We start from the raw sequence: 23,733 nt of genomic DNA on the forward strand, positions 1-23,733 counted from the left end.
ATTAGACGCTTGTTTTATATAATTTAGATTTTAATTTTAATAAAAGTTAAGTTAATTTATTTTACTTTTTATTAATTTGGTTTTTGCTAATTTATAATAATTTAAGGAGTGAATGTTATTATTATTTATTATTTTGTAGGAAATATAGAAAAGTTAATTTAATAATTAATATTTTTTGGTAGAATATAAAATTACTTATCGTATTACCTGTAGAATGAGTAACGAGAAAAAAAAGCACTAAACCGCTTTATTTTATTGTTTATTATTTATAAAAAAAATCTATAAATAAAAGTAATCTCCTGATTACTGCGAAATTTATTTTTATTTTTATTTTTTTTGTAATTTATTATTATTATTATTATTAAATAATAATAAAAGAATTGTTGGAGATTTCCATCCTTTTATTATTCCGAATTCCTGCAAGTTTTTATTAGCTGGTCATTCGGAGAATATAAAATCGTTAAACTTTGTAGGAACGGCAGGAAAATTTATAGTTTCCGGTTCGAGGTTATTATTATTATTTAAGTATTTTAATACTCATTTAATATAATGTCCATATTAAAAATGGTATTATTATATAAATAGCTATTATAATTATTGTTATATACCAAAAAATAGAAAATGCTATAACGATAGAATTATTATTATACATCTTTATTTATTAATATTACATTATCTATATATAAAAAATTTCATAATCATTATATTTTTTTGTAACAATTTTTTTATTTTGTATAAATATTACTTTGTATTTATATATTATTATTATTATTATTATCACTTAGTGATAAAAATATATGTTTATGGGGTGTTGATAACGGGAAGTTGGTGAAAACTTTCAAGGGGCACACTTCCAGGGTATGTTTTATATATAAAAAAGCAAATAATAATATCATTTTGCATCTTTATTTTATATTTTGCTGTTAATTGAGTAAAATTTTGTGCCAAATAGCGGATTTTGGTGACCATTTAATTGAGAGCATTCGTATATTATTATTATCGCTACTGATTTTATTATATATAATCATTACACATAATTGCTGTTATTGCTATTATATATATTTTTATTACTGTTATTATTATTATAATAGTATATATATTAATTCTATATATTATATATTTTCTTATTATTATTACTCTATTATTACTATTAAACTAGTATATATATTTATTATTAATAATATCTACTTATTATATAATATATTTATAATTGTTTCATTATTGCTATTTTTTATGCTTTATGTATTTACTATAAATCTTTTTTTATTCTATTATATATTTACTTATTATTATATTGTTATTGCTCTTATAATAGTATATTTTATTATTATTAATATTCATTAATTTATTATATTATTCATTCCCTCATTATTATATTATTACTTTTAAAAAGATAGTATATAAATTTACTATGTAGGTTTATTATTATTTATATTTATTAATTATATTATGTTATAAATTTACTTATTATTATTTTAATATTATTGCTATTAAAATAGTATATATACATTTATTGTTATTATTATTGCAATCATAAATGTTTTATTATTATTATACTAAAAGATTTGGGACCTGAACTCTAATAAAAATGGCTCATTTATTGTTTCTGCTTCCTCTGATCGAACTATAAAAGTTTTTATTTTTTTAATAAAATTATTATGGAAAAGAATAACTCGAACTTTTTTTATTATTTAACTTTTTATAATAAAGCATAAAATAATGTTTCTTTTTATTATTATTATTTTTACTTTAAAAAATTTATTAAAGATTTACTTTCTGTAGCATTTTTGTATTACATTTTTATATATTTATTAGCTTTGGAGTGTTTTCAGCGAGAAAGAAGAAAGCATCGCAACCCTTAGCGGCCACGTGGGTGACGTGTATACTTGTTTTGTGCATTCCGCTCAAGTATTACTAATAATATTCATTTAATTAATTAATATATAATAATAATAATTAAAATAAATATTAAGTAATAATAATATTAATAATAAAAAATTGTTAGTAACAATAATCAGTAATATTGATAGAAAGGATAAAATAGTTGTAATATAATGTTAATTCACGTGATTTTTTAGACAAGCACACGTATAGCACGTGGTTTTTTAGGTTTCATAAAGAACTCTTTATAGTTTTACTAGTTTTATTATATGAACCATTAAATGTACAAATACTTTATTTTTTTAAGGCTTTTTTTTAATATTTTTATTGTGTAGTTTATTAGTTGTTTTCAAGAGGAAATAAATATTTCTTTTGTTTTGTATACTATAAATACATATAAAAATATATAATAATAACAAAATTTTTATATAAGAGGTTCTTACTTTATATAACTATTAAAAAATTATACTAGAGCCATATAATAAGTGGCGGTTACGATAAAAAGGTTTGTATATTTGATATTGAAAGAGAAGAACTGCTACAAACTTTTGTGGGTCACGAGCTTTCGGTCTCTAGTTGCACGTGTAATCGTTACGGAAATATTATTATTACGGGGTTTCATTATTATTGTTATGAATTCATTAATTCTATTATGGTGATTTATTAAAAAAATGTTATGTTTGTTTCTCTTAATATTATAACTTCATTAATTATATTATTTTTAGAATAAATATTGTTGTAATTGTTTATATTAGTATTTTTATAAATTTATTATTTATATTATTATTTAGTAAAATAAGTACTAATGTGATAGTTCTCCTAGTATTATTAGTATTCATTAATTATTTTATTAAGTATTAGAATTAATATTATTAAGATTATTATTTTAACATATATATAATTTATTAGTTATACTATTATTATCCTTTATTAATCTATAATGAAGACTTCCCTTTATTAATACTAGTAATTATAATATAAATATTCTTCTGAGTGAATACTTTTACTATTCCCATTCTAATAAATTTATTATTAGTATTACTATTATTATTTATTAAAATATTATGAATGCTTTTCTTATTATCATTAGTAAATCTGTTATTACTATGACATTAAATATTATAATGAAAGCTTTTCTTTATTATTATTATTATTATTATAATGTATTATAACAAACATAATTTGTATTATGATTCTTCTTTTATCACTACTCTTTATATTTACATGTCATTATATTTATTTTTTATTAATACTTTTTTTAAGTAATTTATTATTCCTTTTCTTAAATTATTATTAACCCTTTTACGTATTATCATTATTATTATTTCTTTTACTATACAAAATATTATCTTTATCGCTGATTCTTTTATTTATTATCATTAATATTTTATTATACTTTCCTAATTATTTTTACTTCTCTTTATTATTTTCAGCTCAAAAGATACAACAGTGAAGTTTTGGGACGTTTCTTCTGGTTTTTATATTTTATAACAAATAAAATAATGAAAATAAAAGCCGACAAACTTTTATTATTATTATTATTATCTCTATTTAAACAGGCGTTTGTGTGAAGTCACTGACTACGCACTTTGGAGAAGTCACGAGTGTGGAGGTTTGATAACTATCCTATAAGAAATATAAATAAACAAAAAAATAGTGAAAACATAGACATTTGAAAATATATAAAAAATAAAGAGATAATAAAAAAACTGATAATATATATCTTTCGTTATTTATTTGGTTATAGTTATATTTTCGTTATTTTTTATAGTTTTTTGTTTTAATTATTTTTTATGTATGAAAAGTTTACGTATATACTATTTTTTTTATTTTTATTTAATAAAAAATTTACTTTTTTACTATTACATTTTTAATAAGCAAACCGGAATAAAAGTATAGGAAATATTATTATACTTAATAATTTTAAATAAAAAAAAGTAACTAAGGTATATATATTAATTATAAATAATTTTTTTTTAAAAAAATTCAACAACAATAAATATAAACAAAGTTAATATATAATAAGAAAAAGTAAAGTAAATAAATAAAGAAAAGTTTAAAAAGAAATAAAAAAAGAAAAATGAAGTATTATTATAAAATAAAAAGTAACTATTTAGAAAATATAAAAAATAAATATAAATTACTATTAAAAAATAATAAATTAAACGACATATAATTAAAATAAAAAAAAAATAAATATAAAAGTTAAGAAGTAAAAGAATAATAAGCATAACAATTAAAAATATAAATAATTAAACATCATATATAGTAAAGAACAGGAAATAAATAAATATTAACAAATAAAAAAAAAATTTTAATAAAAAAAGTAATGCTAGTAAATATAATAATAATGAATATAAAAAAATCCAAAGAAAATTAATAAAAGTAAAAATATGAACCAATTAGGCGAGCGAGCAAGGCGACAAACTTTTAGTAGCTTCAAAGGATAACTCGAACCGCTTGTGGGACTTGAGAATGGTTATTATTATTTTTATTATTATTATTATTATTATTATTATTATTATTATTATTATTATTATTATTATTATTATTATTATTATTATTATTATTATTGTTATTGTTATTGTTATTGTTATTGTTATTATATGTATATTTATTTAATATAGCTTGTTTCGTTTTCTTCATTATTGTTTTATTTGATATTATTTGTGATTCTCTATTACTTACTTATTATTGCATTTCTTTATTATTATAGTTATAATTATTATATATTCGTGCGCTTTTTTATAATGCTTATTTTTATTATTATTTTTTTTTTAATTAGAGTATTTATTTTTTATTTGTTTTATATTATTTATACATTTGCTTCTTTTTTTTTTTTCTCCCTTTTTAATTTTAATATTTTCGTTGCGATACTTTTTTTTAATTATTTCTATATTAATTAATTTCATGATAAAATTTTTATATATATATATATATTATATAAATATTATTTTTAGATTTTTTTTATTTTATTTTTTGTTTTATTTTATATGAATTTATTTTTATATTTTTGTACGTAATTATTTACTTATTCATAATTCTTTTTTATTTTTTACATATATTTATTCATAAAAGCTTCGTCCCACTCAAAAGTTCAGAGGCCACTACAATACTTCGAAGAATTTTGTGAAAGCAAACTTTGGCCCTTCAAACAAAATAGTGATGGGCGGAAGCGAGGTTTTTATTTTTTATATTTATTATATTGTAGTTTCTATAAAGTTTTATATTAAAATAAAGTTTATATTACTTTTTATATTACTTTTTATTGGCTTTTTGAGCTAAAAAAAACTTTTTATAAAAGATTAACAGCAACAAAATTTTTATATTGCCATCTCACTCTTTTTAATATTTCTATAATTTAATACATTTTTTATTAATAAATTTACTTTTATATATTTATATTCTCTAGATGTTTTTTATTTATTTTTCATTATTATTATTGACTTTTTTTTATAAGTTATTATATTATACTCATTTCTTAATGATTAATAGTTATCTACTCATTATATGATTGGTTTTATACTAAAAGGACGGGAATATTTTTCTTTGGGATATAGACACTGGAAAAATTGTGCAACGCCTGCGTGGCCATAACGGGACGGCCTATCGCGCCTGTTGGAATAATAGCCAATCATTAATGGCCTCGTAAGATTTATTGTTATTATTATTATCATTATTTTAAAAAATTTCATTAATTTTATAGCACAAAAAATGCACTACTATTTTTTTATTTTTATTAACATTTTTTATTTTAAAGACTAAATAGTTTAGTGAGCTTGTTAGTTTTTTGGGTTTTTATAGTCGTTGCTTTCATTATTTTTTATACCTTAAACCTTATTATATTTTTTTTGTTTAAAATTTATGAAATATATATATTACTATTTTGTTTGTTATCCTTATTATTTATAAATATTAGTATTATCAATAACTGCAAACTTTTTACATATATTTTTTTAATAAACAGTTTAGTATTTTTTTTTTTTATTATATCCTATAATTTTTATCTATTTTACTTTTTATTATTATTTTATATCTTTTCTAGTTGTGGAGACGATGGACTGGTGAAAGTTTGGTGGTATGATGCTCAAGAGCGGGGTCACGAATAATAATAATAATAATACAAACTTATTTTTATTAATCAGCGTTTTTTACTTCGTGCACACCATTTATTATTATTTCCACTTGTTCTATTTTTGGTCCATTGCGGCGAATTTCAATAAAGAATAACAATTTTTTATTTTCAAGTTCTTTTTTCTTAAAAAAATATATACACATCACAAAATAATAAGAAAAAGATAATTATAATAGCAGTTTTATTATTATATTATAGCAATAAAAAATTATTTATAATGATAAGAAAAGTATAAATAGTTATAATAAGTAGAAGTTATATAGTATTTTTACTTATCACGTTTTTTTTAATAATTACTATAATAGTGATAAGTAATAATAAAAAATATTATAATAGCAGTTTTATTATATTTATATTACTAAATAATAATATATCTATAATGACAGTACGTATAAGTAGTTATTGTGCTAATATAAGTAAAAGTTTTATAATAATTATGATCGTCATAAAGAATAACTTCTTATTATGTTCTTTATTATTAATAAAAAATATCAAATAATAGTAAAAAAGATAATATTAATAATAGTTTTAATAGAAAATAAGAATAATTATTTTTGTTATAAATATATTTATAAAAGTAAAATTAATAGTAATAATACAAAATTTATAAAAAAAATAATAGATTTTAATAATAATTATATTTTTATAAAAGTAAAAGTACTAGTAATAAAAAATAAATAGAAAAAAATAATAATAATATGTATATAAAAGTAAAAAGTAATAGTTATAATAAAAATTAAGAGTAAAAAATAAAATTAATAAAATTTATTAATATTCATCATTTTTAAAAATATATATTTATGAATACAAATAATAATAACTTTATATAAATATGGAAAAAAAAATATAATAATGATATATTTTAAAATTTATATATAAAAGTGAAAAATGTTATAATATAAAATAGATAGAAACTAATAATAATTATTATTTTTGAAAATATATTATATAGAGAAGTAAAAAAGAATTGTAATGAAAAATAAATAGAAAAAAAATAGAAACAAGAATAGTTTCTTATATACTAATATATTTGTAGTTTTATTAATATGACGAAAGTAAAATATTAATAATAATAAAAGATTAATATAAAAATAACATTTTTTCTTACGAAAATAATACATAATGAAAAAAAGGAGCACTTTTTTATTATTAAACCTGAAAATAAACACTATTTATAATAAACTTTTATATACTTATTATTATTTAATAAAAATGTTATAAATATTTTTTATTTTTACTATTTAAAAAAACTTAGCTTACTGTTATAAATTTATAATATTATTTTTATAAAAGAAAAATGAAGCAAATAATAATATTAAAAGTATTAGTAATTAAAACAAATAATATTTTTAATAATTTTTTTTATTAAACTTGAAGATTAATAATAATTTTTATTATATCTTTTTTAATAAAAAAATATAAAAGACTGAATAATAATTATATACTACAAATATATTACTAAATAATTTTGCTCTTCGCTTGAAACTTTTTGGTTTTCTTTTAACTTTTTATTTTTGATAAAGGAAAACTTTTCTAATAGAGTTTTATAGGGATGTTTGAGTTGATCCTGATTTATAATATATAAAAAGTATAGAAGTAAATTATGAAAAAGTTTTTCATATCAAAAAAAAAAAAATAAAATATATTAAAGTAAGTAAATGTAAAAAAGTTTACGTTATTTTTTTAGTAAAAAATATTTTTATAAAATATTTTTCAAAAAGTTTCTTTTAAAAAATAAACTGAAATATTTTTTTACAAATTGAAAATGAAAAAAACTTTTTTGCAAAAAAAAAAAAAACCAATTATTCAAAGCAAAACTGACCAATATTGTTATTCTTACAACCGCCTAGAAAACGCTCAAGTTTTTATAAATTTTTTATTTTATTTTCGACAACTCATTTTTTTAGGCATGCACATTTTTTTGGGGGCTGCCGTTTTATTGGTTTCACTTTGTACATTTTAACGAAACATAAAACTATTATTTATCAATAAATAGTTGTAATATTTATTTGTATATAAATTTACTTATATTTGTATTAAAATTTTACTATTTTTAAAATATTTTAATAAATATTTATTTGTAAAACCTTTCATTCCTTATAACTTAAATTTCGTATTAATTTACTAAATTTTATATTTATAACATATATTATTTCTCTGTTTAGTAACCCTACCCTTTACCTATGTAAACAAAAAATAGGCTAAATTATGACAAAAATGATAATGATTTGTCTTTGTATTCATATAACACAACATTTTAAACACAATTATTATCCCCGCAACTTATTATTACACAGTGGAACTGCCACGTGATTATCAATAAACAGTCAAATAAGTAGGGTAATTTATAATTGTGGGCTAATACCCGTTAATAAATGTTTTATATTAAAACTTTATATTATTATTCGGTAAGACGGTGCTATCACGTGGAGAACTGTTTTTTTGTAGGGTAACCCTGCCTTTTAAAAATTGGCCAATATTGGTGGCATTTTATTATTCGTTCTTTACTGTCCAATCAAATCTTTAATAATCGATGAATTATTTACGTTAATTGTTAGTGATAATAAATGTATTATTGAGAAAAAGTTAAGCTGCATTAATGAAGAAGCAACTTATGGTATTCGTAGTAATATATTACTTTATCGATAAAAGAAGTCGAGTCGTCTGCTTTATAACGAAAAGGCAGAATCATCCCTAAATAATAGTTTAAAAAATAAAATATAAATAACAAAAATAAAAGTATAAAAGATAGCGCATACAATATTCAATAAAAGTACTCGTAAACAAATACTGTACCAGCATTACCTTGCAACAGTATTTTACGGTTTAAATTTAGTAAGGAAACTCTCCAATAAAACGCCTCAAATGGCGCTATGGGATCAGTTATTGGCCAGCAGTGTTTGGTAGGTCGCATGACGATATACTTTTCCGGATCATGTTTTTTGTTGCTGATCATAAATTCGGTACTATCTTCTAAAAATATAAGCAGTAAAAGAAAGTGATAGTGTTTTACTGAAAAGCTCGGGCACAGCTACCATCGGCGAGTTGTGTTGTTAAACCCTCCCATTCGTCAAAAAAAGGTCGAATCTGTAGATGGTTACATAGAATGATTCTAGCTAATATTGATAAGTATATCTCACCTTGCTATTTTTATTTTCTTTCCATTCATATAAAGCTATTTCTATAGTTGTATAAAAACAATAATACTCGAAATTGTTCATAAACTTTTTAATAATATTATACTTTTTTTTTTCAACAAGTGCTCCGAAGTTTTCGCGTTAGAAGTATTAAGCCTGTAGAAGTTACATGGTGCACTCCTATCAATTTCTTCTTGCTTCAGCGAAGTGGCGGATTCGCGGCCGGCACCCGTTTTGGGAGTCAATAGAATGGGAATATACTCGATGAGTGTGACAGTTCCTTGAATAACCGTCCGATGAACCTCCATATGAGGATAATAACGGGATGGCATTTCGCAACGAAATTTATAATAACTTGATATAATTTGAGATACTCAATCTTCTTTAGAACTGTCGAACAGTCCTCCAAAGTTTCATAAGAAGTAGTCGAGAATGGAAAATACCCAAAATTTGAAAAAGTTGACATGTCCTGAGCATAAAAAGTTTGTTACCATATAAACGTTGCAAAAATTCTTTTAGTTTTTCTTTACCTTCAACGAATAGGCAAAGCTTATTAAACGGTCACACCTTCGTATTCCCTAAAGTATTAGGAAATTTAGTAAATAATCTTTTCCCTTTTCTAAAAGTACTTTAATTCTTATAGTAAAACTTTAGATAAAAATTTAAATTCATCTATTATAATAATAAATATAAATGCCATAATAATATATATCATATGCGAGCGGAGTAGAACATTAGTGTTAGAGTTTTATTTTCTTCTATCCAACTTCTATATATGTAGAGTTTGTTGCTAGTTTTTTTTCTAATAAAGTCTACACCCTTCCATAGTGTTGTTTATTTAGTTTTAAACTTAAAACCGAATTTAAGAGATACTTATAAGAAAGTCAATAACGTTAACTTTCACGGCCTAAAGTACTTATAAAATAGCAAGTAAATATAATACCAATTTTTTATTAATGAAACTTGATAAATCTAAATAAATAAGGAAAAATTATTTTCACATACGCTACTTTACTTTTTAGTATATATGTTCTTAGTTCATTAGAAAGACTAACACTAATTACAAAGATTAACTTTTGCTGCCAAGTAATAAAGTAAGATCTTTATAAAGTGATATGATTGGTTAAAACTGTTCACTTTTTTATTATTATAATAACGACCCAAAAGTTACATATTGGTAAGATTTATTAAGAAAGCTCATACTAAAGGAGAAGCGCGTGACTGTGCCTATTTTTTCATGCTAACGCTATAAAAAAATATTCTCCCCTTTTAAAAAAAAGTATACACCCTGCTGAAACCGACCAATTATCTAATAATAAAGATAGCGGTTTTATTATGATTGTTGATGGCCAAAAGAGCATCTAATAATTTAAAGGAAAGTTGAACTTTTCTAGCTTTATTTAAAGTTTTTGACAAAAGTAAAGAGTGCACTGCGGATTTCTTAAATGCATAATAAACTTATAAAAAGTACTTTCTTTACACAGCCAGTCAATATAAATATATTTAAAACTAATTCCATTAGTCAACTCGTTCTTAAGTGGAGAGTATATATTTTGCTTATAAAAAAACAAAGAATTTTTTATAGCTATAAAAAATTTAATTAAAAAAATACTTTCATTAAAAAGTTTACGTTCCAAAAAACACAACAAAAGTAACAGAAAATAGTGAATACCTGCGGAAAAAAGTAATTACCAAAACTATCAGTGTTTAGTTGCTTTATAAACACTTGAGTAGCAAATGTTGAGCAAAAAAAGCTTTCCTTATAATTCTTGCATGTTGTCCATCTTTTTTATGTTAATATATGTACATGTTTACTAAAATTTCTTTTTGTGATCTTTAATAAAAATTTATATACAGCAAAAAAAAAAAATTAAAAGTAAAAAGTATTAACCACTAGTAACAAAGAATAATAATATAAATAATAATAGGGAAGTATAATATATAACCAAAAGAAATTTATACTAAAAGTAAATATAGTAAAAGTAAAAATATAATTATAATAAAATAATATAAATTTATAAGATTATCAATACATAAACTGCTATAAAAATACGAAACATGAACTTTTTTCATAATAGTAAAGTACATAAAATATATAGCAGCAGTAATAATAAAATTAAAAATAAGTAAAGCCAATGGCGAAAATTTATAATTATTATTTTCATAAGCAGTCAATAATCAGAAAGTAATGGCCACGTGACTTTTCTCTTTTTTTTTTAAATTTATACGAACCTCATGTCTGTACACAATATAACGTGACCAGTATTCATATTTTCCATGGCAAGCTAGTAATAATTAGTAAAAAATTAATAATAATAATATTGGAAGTAATATATAATATATGAAATAATTATAATAAGTACTGGATCCACCGATTCATAAAGTTTGAGGTACACTTTTTTTTTTTGTTCATCCATTAATATTAGCCAGCGAAACTTTTTTTTGTTATTAATAATAATATTAATCATAATAATAATAATTTTAATATATATTATTATAATTTCCCTTACTAAAAAACTTTTCAAACAACATTTGTATTCTGCTTCTTCTCTTTCAGTTCTTCCAATGTATATAATAACTCCAGCCAAGTCAAACACGGCATTAGCCTTCAAAAAAGTAAAATTTATAAATCAAACAAATTTAAAAAGCTATAAAAAAGTTTTAGTAAAGTGTGTAATAAAAATAAGAAACCTCAATAAACTCAAGTTCGTTAAAAGAAAGTATATTATAAGTACGGAAAGGAAGTTTCATATTTAGTTCAGCTTTTTATAAAGTCATTATATAAAAGAAAAAATAATATTAAAAAAATATATAAAAAGTATAAAATAATAATACAAAAATTATAATAGAATTATATAAATTATAATTATAAAATTATAAGAAAATTATGTAAAAACTTGAAAATAATTATTATACAAAAATAATATAAACATGAAAAAGTAATAATAATAGCAATGATTACCCAAAGATTCAAAAATAATAAAGAAAAATTTTACCAAAAATATAAAATAAAAAAATATAAAATTATGATAAAGTAATTATAATAATTTTACAAAAAATAATATGATAATAATAAATAGATAAAAATTATATAGTAATAGTGATAATAATAATAAGAAAAGTTATATAAAATTATACAAAAATTACAAGTAAAATTTTACCATAAAATAATTAAAAAAGATAAATAACCAAATAAGATAAATTGGATCTGAATATAAAAATAATCTACCAAAATCAAAAATATGGAACCGATAAAATTTTTACAATTTTTTTTTACATTTCTTAAAAAAAATCTTAAAGTTTTATAATTAAAGCGAAAATTATTATTTTCTTTTTATAAAATACGTATATATTTTTTTCTTATTATTATAAGACAAATAAATAAACTAATTAACAATCCTATTTAATAATAGTACACGAAATAATAAACTTTTAAAGTTTTATTTTTTTTATATATAAAACTTTTATAATGACGAAGGCTGTAATTGTGAGTCTTTTTAAATTTTTATATGGTTATAAGAAATAATATAAAAAAATTATTATTGAATATAAAAAATTATAACTATAACAATATCATTTAAAAAAGTTATAAATATATAAAGAAGTGCAAACATTTTTATTAAAGTTATAATAATAAAAAAGTTTATAAACTATATAATAATTATTTTATTAAAAAAAGATATAATTGTATAAAAAGTAATAAAAATATACATTTAAAAAAATTTATCAGTATAAGGAAAAGCTTATTATTATTATTACAAAGTCCTTTTTAAAAAAATTATAAAATATATTTTTAGTAAAATAAAATATTATTATATAAAATTATTATTAAACTTTTTATAAGAAAAAACAAAATAAAATGTTCTCTTTTATAAAATATATTATAAGTAAAAATAAAAAACAGTAGCATGAAGTATTATTATTTAAATAATACCATTATTATAAATAGCATTCAAATAAAAAATTTTCGAGCTCGATATAACTGTTGTTATATAAAACTTTTTATATCCTCAAACAATTATTTTGTTTTAAAAAGTTTATAATGAAAATTTTATATTATATTTAAACTTTCTAATTAAAACAAAAATATTATAAATAATAATTAATATTTCATTTAACTGTAATAATAGCAGTTAAAATATTTTAAGTAAATAATAAAATTCTGTGAATAAAAATATTTTTAATTATTAAAAATTTAGTATTTAATAAAAAAATTCCCCGTTAATATAAATTGTGCAAATTTCATTCGACGATTCTTATAACTATCTATAACCAATAAACGCACTTTCTTTTGCATATATATAAAAAGCTCTCTTTATTTTCTTGTTTATTAGTAAAGGTTTAATACAAAAGTAATAAATATATATAAATATTTTAAAAACCATTGAAAACGCTGTAAATATTAGCGTACGGCTTATTGATTTCAAGCTCGTAAGGCAATACTTTCTTGCCGGGAGGGACTTGTGCAGGAATAGTCAAGTTCTTTATAAAAAGTAAATAATTATTTATGTATAACTATAACAGATATTTATATAAAGTATATTTGTAAAAGTAATAAGTAATATATATATATATATAATTGTCAAATTATGAATTTCAATTATTTTGAATTCATATCAGTAAAAATTGAAAATTATTTTCAATTATTATAATGTTATCTTTTTACTATTATATACAATTATTATTTTTGCTATTTATTAAAAGCGTTAATGTATATATTATTATTACTATTACTATTATCATTATTTTATTACATATAACATAATTTCGTTTTTGCTTATAAAATAACGAGTTTCTTTTTATAACTTTATTATAGCAACTTAATATTTTTGTATTATTTTATTATGATATTTTTTTTACTATAACCAAGTTATTACTGTATAAAATAATAATAATTATTATCATTAATATCCTCAGAAATTAAGTTATTATTAATTATTACTATTGTGGAAGTTTATAATATATATTATTATTATTTAAAACTGTTAATTATTTATTATTGTTGTTTTAAAAATATCTACTCCATTATTATTTTTTAAATTGTGGTATAATGAATTTTATATTTTCTTAAAAAATGCAAACCTTATTATTACCACTATTTTTATTATTTATTATAGTAACTGCTTTTATATTTACTGCTTTAATATTATTATTCTTATCGTTATTTTGACTTATTATTATCAAAAATCTTTACTTTTTTACCTCGCCAAGAGCATAATTATTTCTTTTGTGTATTCTGTAACCAGTAATACAAACAATATCGTCCAATAGAATAGCAGAATAATACTCTCCGCACGCCCCATCCCACACGCAAACATCAACTGCGCAACTTTCATCAACTAAAAAGTTCATTAAAAAAATAAAATTATAAAAGTAAACCAATAAGAATATGATTTTTAATCGAGTCACCAATTGAATGCCTTATGATAAAAAGGTATTTATTAGCGAATTTAGTAACAGAATATAACGAAGAAAAGGCAAGGAATTGCTCTTATATTAATTAAAAAAACTTGTTATACTTTTGAGTATTACATAAAAAAGTTAGAAGTTTTTCACTAAAAAAAGACTTTTTGCGCCAAAAGCACAAGATAAAATTATTTAATTTTTTAAATATTTCCTTTTTAAATTAAAAATCACTGATGCTATAGGCTAAGAAGCTGTGCAAAAAACCAATCAGAAAGGTCGCAAGAGTAAACACAGCCCACCAGGGCTTTAAAAAAAAATTAGGCAATGTATAAAAATATTACCGTTTATTAGATAAAGTTATTTTTCTAATTGACTTCAGTATAATGGGTTATTAAATGACCAATCAGCCCATAAATATGAACGATATAAATATCTTTATAAATAGAAATAAACTAAAAGCTTCGATTAAAAAATGGGTATAAAAGTTCCATATAAATTCACAATTATATTTTCTTTAAATAATAAATATTCATATATAAAAGTTATTTTTATATAATTGAGTTCTCACGTATTATATACTTTATAATTATGCTAGTTCTATAAAAATATAAATATAAAGATAATAAGTAATTCTAATAGAGATGCCATAGGCTAAAAAAGGACGACGTAGATGTTCGCATTTCTACAATAAAAATTAAGCTTGATAGAACTGGAAAAAGGTCTTTTTTCCTTACTTATAGAAGAATAATAGTAATAGTTGAAAAAAATATCTTTATAATTGCATATAAATTACTATGCATATAAATATTACTATAAATCTACAAATATTAAACTATATATAAACTTTTTTTTGTTGTAGTAATAATACCGATTCGAATTGAAAAGTTTACAGGCCAGCTGTGAGATTTCGATAGTTTATAGAAAAAGTTTGGACGAGTTTTTAGTACAACTCGTCCGATTAAAGGAAGCTTTTCATTATCATCGCTACAGTGAATAATAGAATAAGAAAAATAAAAAATATATAAAGAAAAATAATTTTCAATAATAAAGTATATAAAAAATAATAAAAATATTATTAACATCAAAAGTTATTTTTAAAAAATAAAGAAAAATATATTTAAAAAATGATAAAGATAATAAAAATGTATAAAAAATAAAAAGTTAAAAAATTCAAAGTTAATAAAATAGTATGATAAAAAATAATATATATTATACGACAACATTAATAGTACAGTATAAAAATAAATAAATATGAATAATTTTATATAACTATAAGTATACAATCTTAATACTGAAGATAATAATATAAAAATAAAATTATTATATTTAAATATACGACAATATTAATAGTGAAGAAACAAATATGCATGGCAACACTTATAGTGAAGTATAAAAATATATAGATAAGATAAAATAAATATATTTTTAAGACAATATTAATAATAAAGTATAAAAATATGAGAATAGTATTCAATAGGAAAACCTCACGACCTTCTCGATGGCAGTTAGTAAACTACGCGAGTGCTTGTACTTGCGAGGATAAAGTAAAGTATTATTATTATATTTATTAATACTGTTACTAAATGTACACTACTCTAAAAAAAATATTATTATAGGAATATTATTATGTACACAGTATAATATAATATACAAATAAGTATGAGGATATTTTTATTATTAAAAGTCTATAGTACCGGGCCTTCCAGGTTTGCTTTCGAAATTAAATCTTCATCTACTTCAGATTGCAGCCCCTTTTATTTTTGTAGTAGAAAAGTTAAAAAAAATAATACTTTTTATATTGAAAAGAATAGAATTTTAAAATATTAATAATAAACCATCAAAAACTTTTTCCTCCACCGTAAATCTTCTTTATGAAAAATTTCATCTGAATTAAATAAAATAAATAATTTAAAACAGTTTTTTAAATTTCTTATAATTTACCGATAACGTCCATATAAAAACCACGAGTTTGCGTAAGAGGCTTATAGAAATTTTCCTCATCACTCTTATTAGCAAACGGAATCTAAAAATTGTAAAATAAAACTAAATGTTTCTATAAAAGGATAATAAAACTGAAATATATTTATATTATAATAAAATAGATCAAAAAATTAAAAATTTATTTTATTTAAATTTTAAAATGGAATAATTTTCTAGAATAGAAATATAAACATTGTTAAAAACTTTGAAATCTTCCGCTAGAATAATAATAATATAGCTTGAAAGCCTTAGAGTAAAAAATATATACAAAATTTTATAAAATTAAAAAAAATTATTCCTTAAAAATGTTACGATTAAAAATTTAATTACTAAAAATTATTATTTATTATAAATTAATAAAAAAAAAAAATAGAACATTTTTAGAATGTCGTTCTGCACGCAAATTAAATTCAGTTTTTACAATATTTAAAGATTTGATAATAATAATAGGCCGAGATGGATTCCTCTTTTCATCAAACACAAGAACAATTTCTTTTATATAACATAAAAAATTGTTTAAAATTAAAAAAAGTTTATCGTTTAAGTTAAATGAAAAAAAAACTTTTTTAGAAAATTAAGATTTTTTTCGCCAATAGAAGTTTTAAAAAGGATTATATGGTATACTAATAATATTGATTATAGAGTTTTCAATTATGGCTCCTTGATAGATTAAATCATTAACGGCAGAGGAGAGCATAACCTTTTATTATTAAAATAAAATAATAATAATAACGGAAAAGTTAAAATTCCTAAAACCTTCAGTTTCAAAATACCATCAGTTATCAGTAAATCAAAAAAATTGGGGAGTTGGTTTACTAAAGTTTCCCCAAAGCACAGAGCCATATTTTGATCTCCAATAACTAATTAAATAATGAAATTAAGTGTGTGGAGTAAAAAATATATAAAAGATTTTAAATATTCTTATGCATTTTTAATTTTTTTAAAAGAGTTATAACGTTGTATTATAGTTTAAACAAGATAAAAATCTTCCATAATTATAATATTTAAATGTTAGTTACATAAAATTTACATAAAGGAAAAAGTAAAATAATAACTCCTCTGAAAGTTTTTTTTTTGAAGTAATATATATACTAATTATAATACAGCGATAGATTCCTAAAACTTTAACTGTGCCTCGAGGCAAGTTTTCTTCCCAGTCATCTCTTAGATCTATTTGATAAGATTATATATTTCTGCTTTTTTAATAAAATTCTTTAAAAAGAATAAAGTGTATATCCACTACTATTAGCTTTTTCCCTTTAATATAATGAGTACCTATCTCAGTTAACTTTTCTATGTAGTGAGAAGTTAACATCACCGTTTATTATTTTTAAACCGAACTATTCAGGGTTGTAACACTACTGTTTAAGCCCTCAGCGAGTATATGACTTTCACCATATTTAGCTGTTGCTTTTGCGCTACAAAAGCGTTGAACAGTTATTAGCCTTCTCCAAAAATAGAAAAATAAATTTTAAAAAAACGTATGCCTCTAACAATATAGGCTTAAAATTGATATATTGAAGCTATTGAAATTCGAAACGGCAAACGCAATTAAGTAAAAGCATATCGGCAAAGAAAATTGTTTTCTTAAGGCTTTAACCAAAAGCTATGCAAAGGATTGACCTTTCACTGAACCATTGAACATACACTGAAACATGTTTTCTTATAAAAACACCAAAATAGTTTCTATTGTAGACTGTTAAAGCTTCAATTATAACTTTTGCCCCTGGTACCCATTATTTTTTAGGCTTGAAAATCCTTGCACTTAGTAGGTTTATAATCGTAATGCATTATCTTCAAACTCATTTAGGCAACTATTTAAGATAAAGGTTAAAGCATTCCTTAATGTAGTGGCTATATTTTATAGGTTTGTAAAGACCTAAAATTAAGAGTTATTAGCCTTTAGAAGATTTTTAACTGATTCTTTTTTGCACTTTGATAGGAGCAATTCATTCATGACACTCCAGAGCACTGAATTAAAGTAGCTCCAAAATTCAAAAGTTAAACCCTTTCTTTTTCTCATGGCTTTCTAAGCGGTAAAGGAGGGGAAGCGTCGAATTTGTGCGCTTTATAACGGATTAGTCGCAATAAATAGGTAAAGTCCTCTTATAAAGTTGCGAATGGAAGAGAACAAAGTTTCCCGGTTTCCATATTTTAAAGATTCACTATTAAAGCTTATCTGTTTTATTTTGGATCTTGCGTTTCCGGTTATTTTAAAATAAATTAAAGGACAACCACTAATTTTCGTGTATTTAGTTTTAAATACAATATCTATAAGGAGGTTCTAAGGCGCTCTAGCTTTTACAGTTTTAATTTAATACTTTTTTTTAATAAAAAGAAAAGGACACCAACATTGGTCGGTAGTTCATTTTTAAGAACATCTTAACAAATTTGCGGAGGAAATCGGATTTATGTCGTAACTCACTTAATATTATGCCTTTACATAATATGTGAGGTATTGCTTTCTTTGTTGAGCTCAATAGTAATCTTTTTTGAATATGCAAGATTTCATTTATAATTATAATAAAAAACCTCTGTAGTCGGATGGATGCAATAATAAAACCAATATAGCAAAATAGAACATTTATTTATATAACAAATATTAATACAAAGTTTTTAATAACCCCACTCGTTTTTCATAAGTTTTTAACACTAACTCGGGGATTCTCATAATTCAAAGAACAATACAAACTTTTATATCGTAATGAAATTTTTGACCAACTTAAATTTAATAATTTGAAGTAATTTGATCCAAAATTATTTAGCGAATTGAAATTAATAATCAGCTTAAATTTATTAATCATGAGGTAAAGTATTTTGATCCAATAAATTTTATATGTCTACTTTTTTTCTTTTATTAGAAAAAAAATCAGCTGTTTCGGTAGTGACATATTTAAACTCCATCAATTCCTTTCGGCCTAAAAAGAAAATTATTTATAATTGCTCTTATATAAAAATAATTTCAAGTAAACTTTGAGATTATTGTTTAAAACCTTTTACGCTCTGCTCATTAATAACTTCAGATTTTCCAAGTTGATCAATCAAATTATCTTTTATAATAAAAATGTTTTTTTTAAATAAACAAAAACCTATAGAACTATATATAGATAATTATAAAAAAAATATTCTAAGTATATACAAAATTACCATCTCCATTTAATCCAAAAGTCCTATAATAATAAAATTATTATTCAAATATAAATTTAAAATTAAAAAGATTATTTTACCTTTTGTATACTATTCTTAATAATTTTTATTTTATATGAATAATATCTAATCAGAAATAGGAAAGTACCCCGAACGTCGAGCTCTAAGATGAGCAGACTTTGCTAATTTTGTGGGGACCCAAACACCTTTACTTTCTGATTCTTTCTATAACAAATAGTAAAAAAATAGTAGTTTTCATAAAAATGTACAGAAAAAGTACTCTAAAGTAAGGAAAATAAGTGCAGTAAAGTGTGGAAAGTAAAGATTCTTGAAACGATTGTGCGAATACATTATGACTTGGCTTCCTAAAAAAGGCCCAGTTCTAAATTTTAATAATTTTTAAATGTAGTAATGGATATAATAAATGTTATTATAATAAGTTGTAATAATAATAAATAAAAATATATTATAAAGAAATACAGGAGCTAGTAGATCGATAAGTTCTTCAAAAGTATAGCCTCGAGAATTTTTATTCATTAAATAAAAAATGCTGCCTAACACAATTTTATTTCGTAAATAATAATAATAATGATAATAATAATAATAATAAACTTTGTAAATCATTTAAGTAATCAAGCACGCCACTTGATTTGACTTTTTTAGTTTCTTGCTCGTCCTAAGTAAATAAATAAAAACTAAAAAATTTAAGGTTTTATTTATTTTTTATAAAAATTAAAAATTTAAATAATAAATTCATATAACTAAAAAAAAAAGTTATTAAAAAAATAAAGCAGAAAAGTTAAAGTACTTAAAATAATAAAAATCATATTATTTAATAAATATGGAAATTAAATTAAAAAAACTTTTTTTTAATAAAAATTTTATAAAAAACCTTACAGTGATTGTCCACAAGCCATCAACAGCTTTAAAAAATGCTGATTGAGTTTTTAATTCTAAATCCATTCCATACAAAACAGAAGCGTATATACTGTCTTCCAATAAGCAACCAAACTGGTAAAACCACTAAAAAAAAAAAAAAATTAAAAGAATTAAAAAATCTAAAAATTTTAAATTAATAAATTTAAACAGAAAGAATTTTTCCGCTCCCCAATAAAAAATAAAACGTAAAATAAAAAAGAAATTCAAATAATAATAAATAATATCGTGTTAATCAATAAGTTCTCTTGATAATATAGAAGAATAAAATGTTATTCGTCCTAATAGACATTTTTAACACTAATAAATTAGATCTAATAAAAATTAAATTGAAATAAACTGTATTGTAAAATCTCGTTTCATTATATAAAGTAAATAGTAATTTAAATATATATATAATAAATAAAAAATAATTATTAAAATTGTGAATCCTCTTTATAAATTTTCTCAAATAATATTAAAAAAATAATTTTAATCCTAAATAACAATTTTAAAAAAATAAATAAAAAATTTACACAAAAAAAGATGAAATAATTTAAAAAAATAATGAAAGTTGCTTTGCAAAGAACGATAGAAAAGACAAAGCCACGCTAATAAAAATAAAATATAAAATTTACTAAACAAAAAATTGTAAACCCTTTTCTTTATGTCTATAGAAAACAAATAAAATAACTCCTTAAAAAATAATTATATTCATTGAATCATTCTTGTAGCCTTTATAACCAGAAATAATAAACTTGCTAAAATTTCGCTCTGTTTATAGATATGGTATTTAACTTTTTGATAAAAAACATTATTTATATTAGTTAAAAAGTAAAACAAAACCAAAAAATTTAATCAATAAAAAAAAATTAACAAGGGTTTTTAATTTTATAAGAAAATATAAAAGACTAAAGTGTTTAACTTTCCATATTTATTTAAATTATTTTAAGAAATTTAATTAATAAAGTATTTTTCTTTTTCTAATTTGATAGAAACCAAACACACCAACAAATACAATAAAATAAATTCAAAATGATTATAAACATTCTAATTTGTTTTTTTTATAAAATAAAGTTAAATATTTAAAAAAATAAAAGAAGCTCTACTTTTTCGATTTTGATGTAAACCAACACATCAAAATTTAAAATAAACGGCAGTTAAATTCAGAATTATTATAATAAATTCTAAAATGTTCATCTATTTAATAAAAATAAATTATATAATCTTAAGATACAAGGAACATTGCTTTTCCTAATTTGAGAGTAGGCAACTATCAGATTTAATATTAATAAACGGCAATTATTTCAAATTTATCAAATCTAAAGATAAGTTTTTTATCCTTTTCTATTTAATAATTTTAAAAAAATTGATTACACAAAAAACTATTTATATAACAGCGAACATCTTTTAATTACAAAAATTAAAATAAAGGCATAAACAAATAAAATCTTTTTCAGTCTAAGAGACAAGGATTTACTGATTAAAAAAAAATGAAATCTATAAAGTATTACATGAATCATTCGTTTAAAAATTTCTTCAATTGATCTTCTCTTATAAGGACTTTTCTTAATGAAATCTATGATTACTTCTAACTTAATGTAGAGGTTAAAAATCTTTTGTAAATTCAGATTTTATAGAATTTTAATATTAACAAAACAAAAAAAGCTATTTCTAGTGCAAATAATTAGTAGAAAATAATTATAAATAACCTTGTAGTACACAATAATTTATTTTTAGTGGAAGTTTTTTAGAAGCTTTTTTTTCCTCCTCCTAATATTAATTATTATTAAATAAAAATTTTAAAAGAAAGGTTAATATAGAAAAAAAGTACATTATATATTGGACAATAGTGGCCTAGATGCCGACAGCAATTAATCTTGATGATTAGTAAAAAATATATAGCAGATAAATATAATATAAAATTAACATATTCATAAATATATATAAATTATACTTCGCTACTAGTAAGCCACCATAAAGTAATGGATGTTTCGTGATCGTCTTGAGTAAACGCAGAAGGCGAGGGTATAACCGGCCACTTTCGCTTTCCTTTTCTGGCTGGCATCTAAAAATTAATACAAATATATAATTCAGTAACTACAGAAACTGTTATATTAATGTATACAAGGAAATTATGTATATTTACAGTAGCTTAACTATAAATATTATAAACTAATAAAAAATATAAGTACAATACTTCAAGAGTTTTTAAAGGCCATATAAACATATTTATTATTATAATTACATCACAAGTATTTTTAGCAAGAACAGATAAAGGCCACCTCTACATATATTTAGCAAAGAATGACGATATCGCTACAAACCGAATTTATCTATATTAAGAAACGCTTCATAACCAATAAAGGATTTAAGGAGTTTTTTATTGGCTGACCGTTCGAAGGCTTAATAGTTAATTGCATAAATCAGCGTACACGTTGGGTTCCATAACTTTTTTTTAAAATCGCTGTTAGGGGCTCGAAAGGGTTGTTAAATCAATATAACATTGTTTTTTAACTGTGTCTAACTCTCTAATTATTCTTAATTGTCCATAAATTATTATATCACTTTTTTATGCTTTATAATAGATTAGTTAATCAGGTACTAAACCTGTAAAGTCAACATTTTTATAAATTGCTTGCCTGGAACTACGTAAAACCTTAAAAAAAGTATTCTAGCTTGCAAGAAAAATTTTAAAAGAGCAATTTGCTTATCTTTCAGTGGTAATGAAAATAGAAAACTAATTAAAGTTTAACCTAGTATTTAATATTACGGAATCTACTTATTATATTTATTAATTTTTTAAATGAAGTATTTTACAATATTATATCGAGGGGAATTATGTTTTTTGTTAAATTTAACCTTATTAATAAGAACTTTAGCATTGTCTTTACCGGTGAAAGAAATCAATACGGTATATCTGGTGGAGATAAGAAGGTAGTTAGTTTTACTTCTTATACAATATAAAGAACTTGTATTATAAAAAGAAAGTTTTTGGTGTATATGAGAGTAAAATATACAGCACTTTACAACACGGTCGAGTTAAGGATGGCACTAAGTAGTTTATAATAATTAATTTGGTTAACTGTCGTAAGGCCTCAACTTAATGGATCCAAAATAAAATTGTGAAAG

The 23,733-nt window shown here is 21.0% G+C and overlaps 2 protein-coding genes and 1 long non-coding RNA gene across 3 annotated transcripts; 1 reads left to right on the top strand and 2 right to left on the bottom strand.

Annotated features, from left to right (window-relative positions):
* Positions 1-214: 214 nt before the first annotated feature.
* Positions 215-6,017, top strand: LOC135141172 (WD repeat-containing protein 5B-like). Its single transcript, XM_064072016.1, has 12 exons — positions 215-218; positions 425-500; positions 786-858; positions 1,564-1,632; positions 1,816-1,908; positions 2,354-2,496; positions 3,315-3,355; positions 3,441-3,493; positions 4,288-4,359; positions 4,960-5,061; positions 5,414-5,529; positions 5,927-6,017. Exons 1-12 carry the CDS (start codon positions 215-217, stop codon positions 5,988-5,990), a joined length of 906 nt encoding a protein of 301 aa, XP_063928086.1. The 3' UTR covers positions 5,991-6,017.
* Position 6,018: 1 nt separating this feature from the next.
* Positions 6,019-11,589, bottom strand: LOC135141173 (uncharacterized). The gene is made up of 12 exons (XM_064072017.1): positions 11,517-11,589; positions 11,386-11,438; positions 10,826-10,937; positions 9,684-9,731; positions 9,509-9,622; positions 9,260-9,455; positions 9,157-9,197; positions 9,052-9,103; positions 8,822-8,989; positions 8,655-8,710; positions 7,476-7,583; positions 6,019-6,138 (listed from the first exon to the last, which is right to left on the bottom strand). The coding sequence occupies exons 1-12, from the start codon at positions 11,568-11,570 to the stop codon at positions 6,019-6,021; spliced, it is 1,122 nt and encodes a 373-aa protein (XP_063928087.1). The 5' UTR covers positions 11,571-11,589.
* A 10,723-nt stretch (positions 11,590-22,312) lies between these two features.
* Positions 22,313-22,635, bottom strand: LOC135141161 (uncharacterized). The gene is made up of 3 exons (XR_010282346.1): positions 22,559-22,635; positions 22,436-22,480; positions 22,313-22,374 (listed from the first exon to the last, which is right to left on the bottom strand). It is a non-coding gene; the product is annotated as an uncharacterized LOC135141161 (long non-coding RNA).
* Positions 22,636-23,733: the final 1,098 nt, after the last annotated feature.

Source organism: Zophobas morio, unplaced genomic scaffold (assembly GCF_036711695.1).
Source record: "Zophobas morio isolate AGI-343-1 ecotype UQ-CSIRO unplaced genomic scaffold, CSIRO_AGI_Zmor_V1 ptg000043l, whole genome shotgun sequence".
Taxonomy (NCBI): Eukaryota; Metazoa; Arthropoda; class Insecta; order Coleoptera; family Tenebrionidae; genus Zophobas; species Zophobas morio.

Coding starts and splice junctions, on each gene's coding strand:
- LOC135141173 (XM_064072017.1), bottom strand. CDS start 11,570: ATGGATGAACAAAAAAAAAAAGTGTACCTCAAACTTTATGAATCGGTG. Junction 10,938..11,385: donor ATATTGTGTACAGACATGAG/GTTCGTATAAAT, acceptor AACATAAAAAAG/ATGGACAACATGCAAGAATT. Junction 9,198..9,259: donor GCACTTGTTGAAAAAAAAAA/GTATAATATTAT, acceptor ATACAACTATAG/AAATAGCTTTATATGAATGG.
- LOC135141172 (XM_064072016.1), top strand. Junction 501..785: donor AGGAAAATTTATAGTTTCCG/GTTCGAGGTTAT, acceptor ATTATCACTTAG/TGATAAAAATATATGTTTAT. Junction 3,356..3,440: donor GTTTTGGGACGTTTCTTCTG/GTTTTTATATTT, acceptor CTATTTAAACAG/GCGTTTGTGTGAAGTCACTG.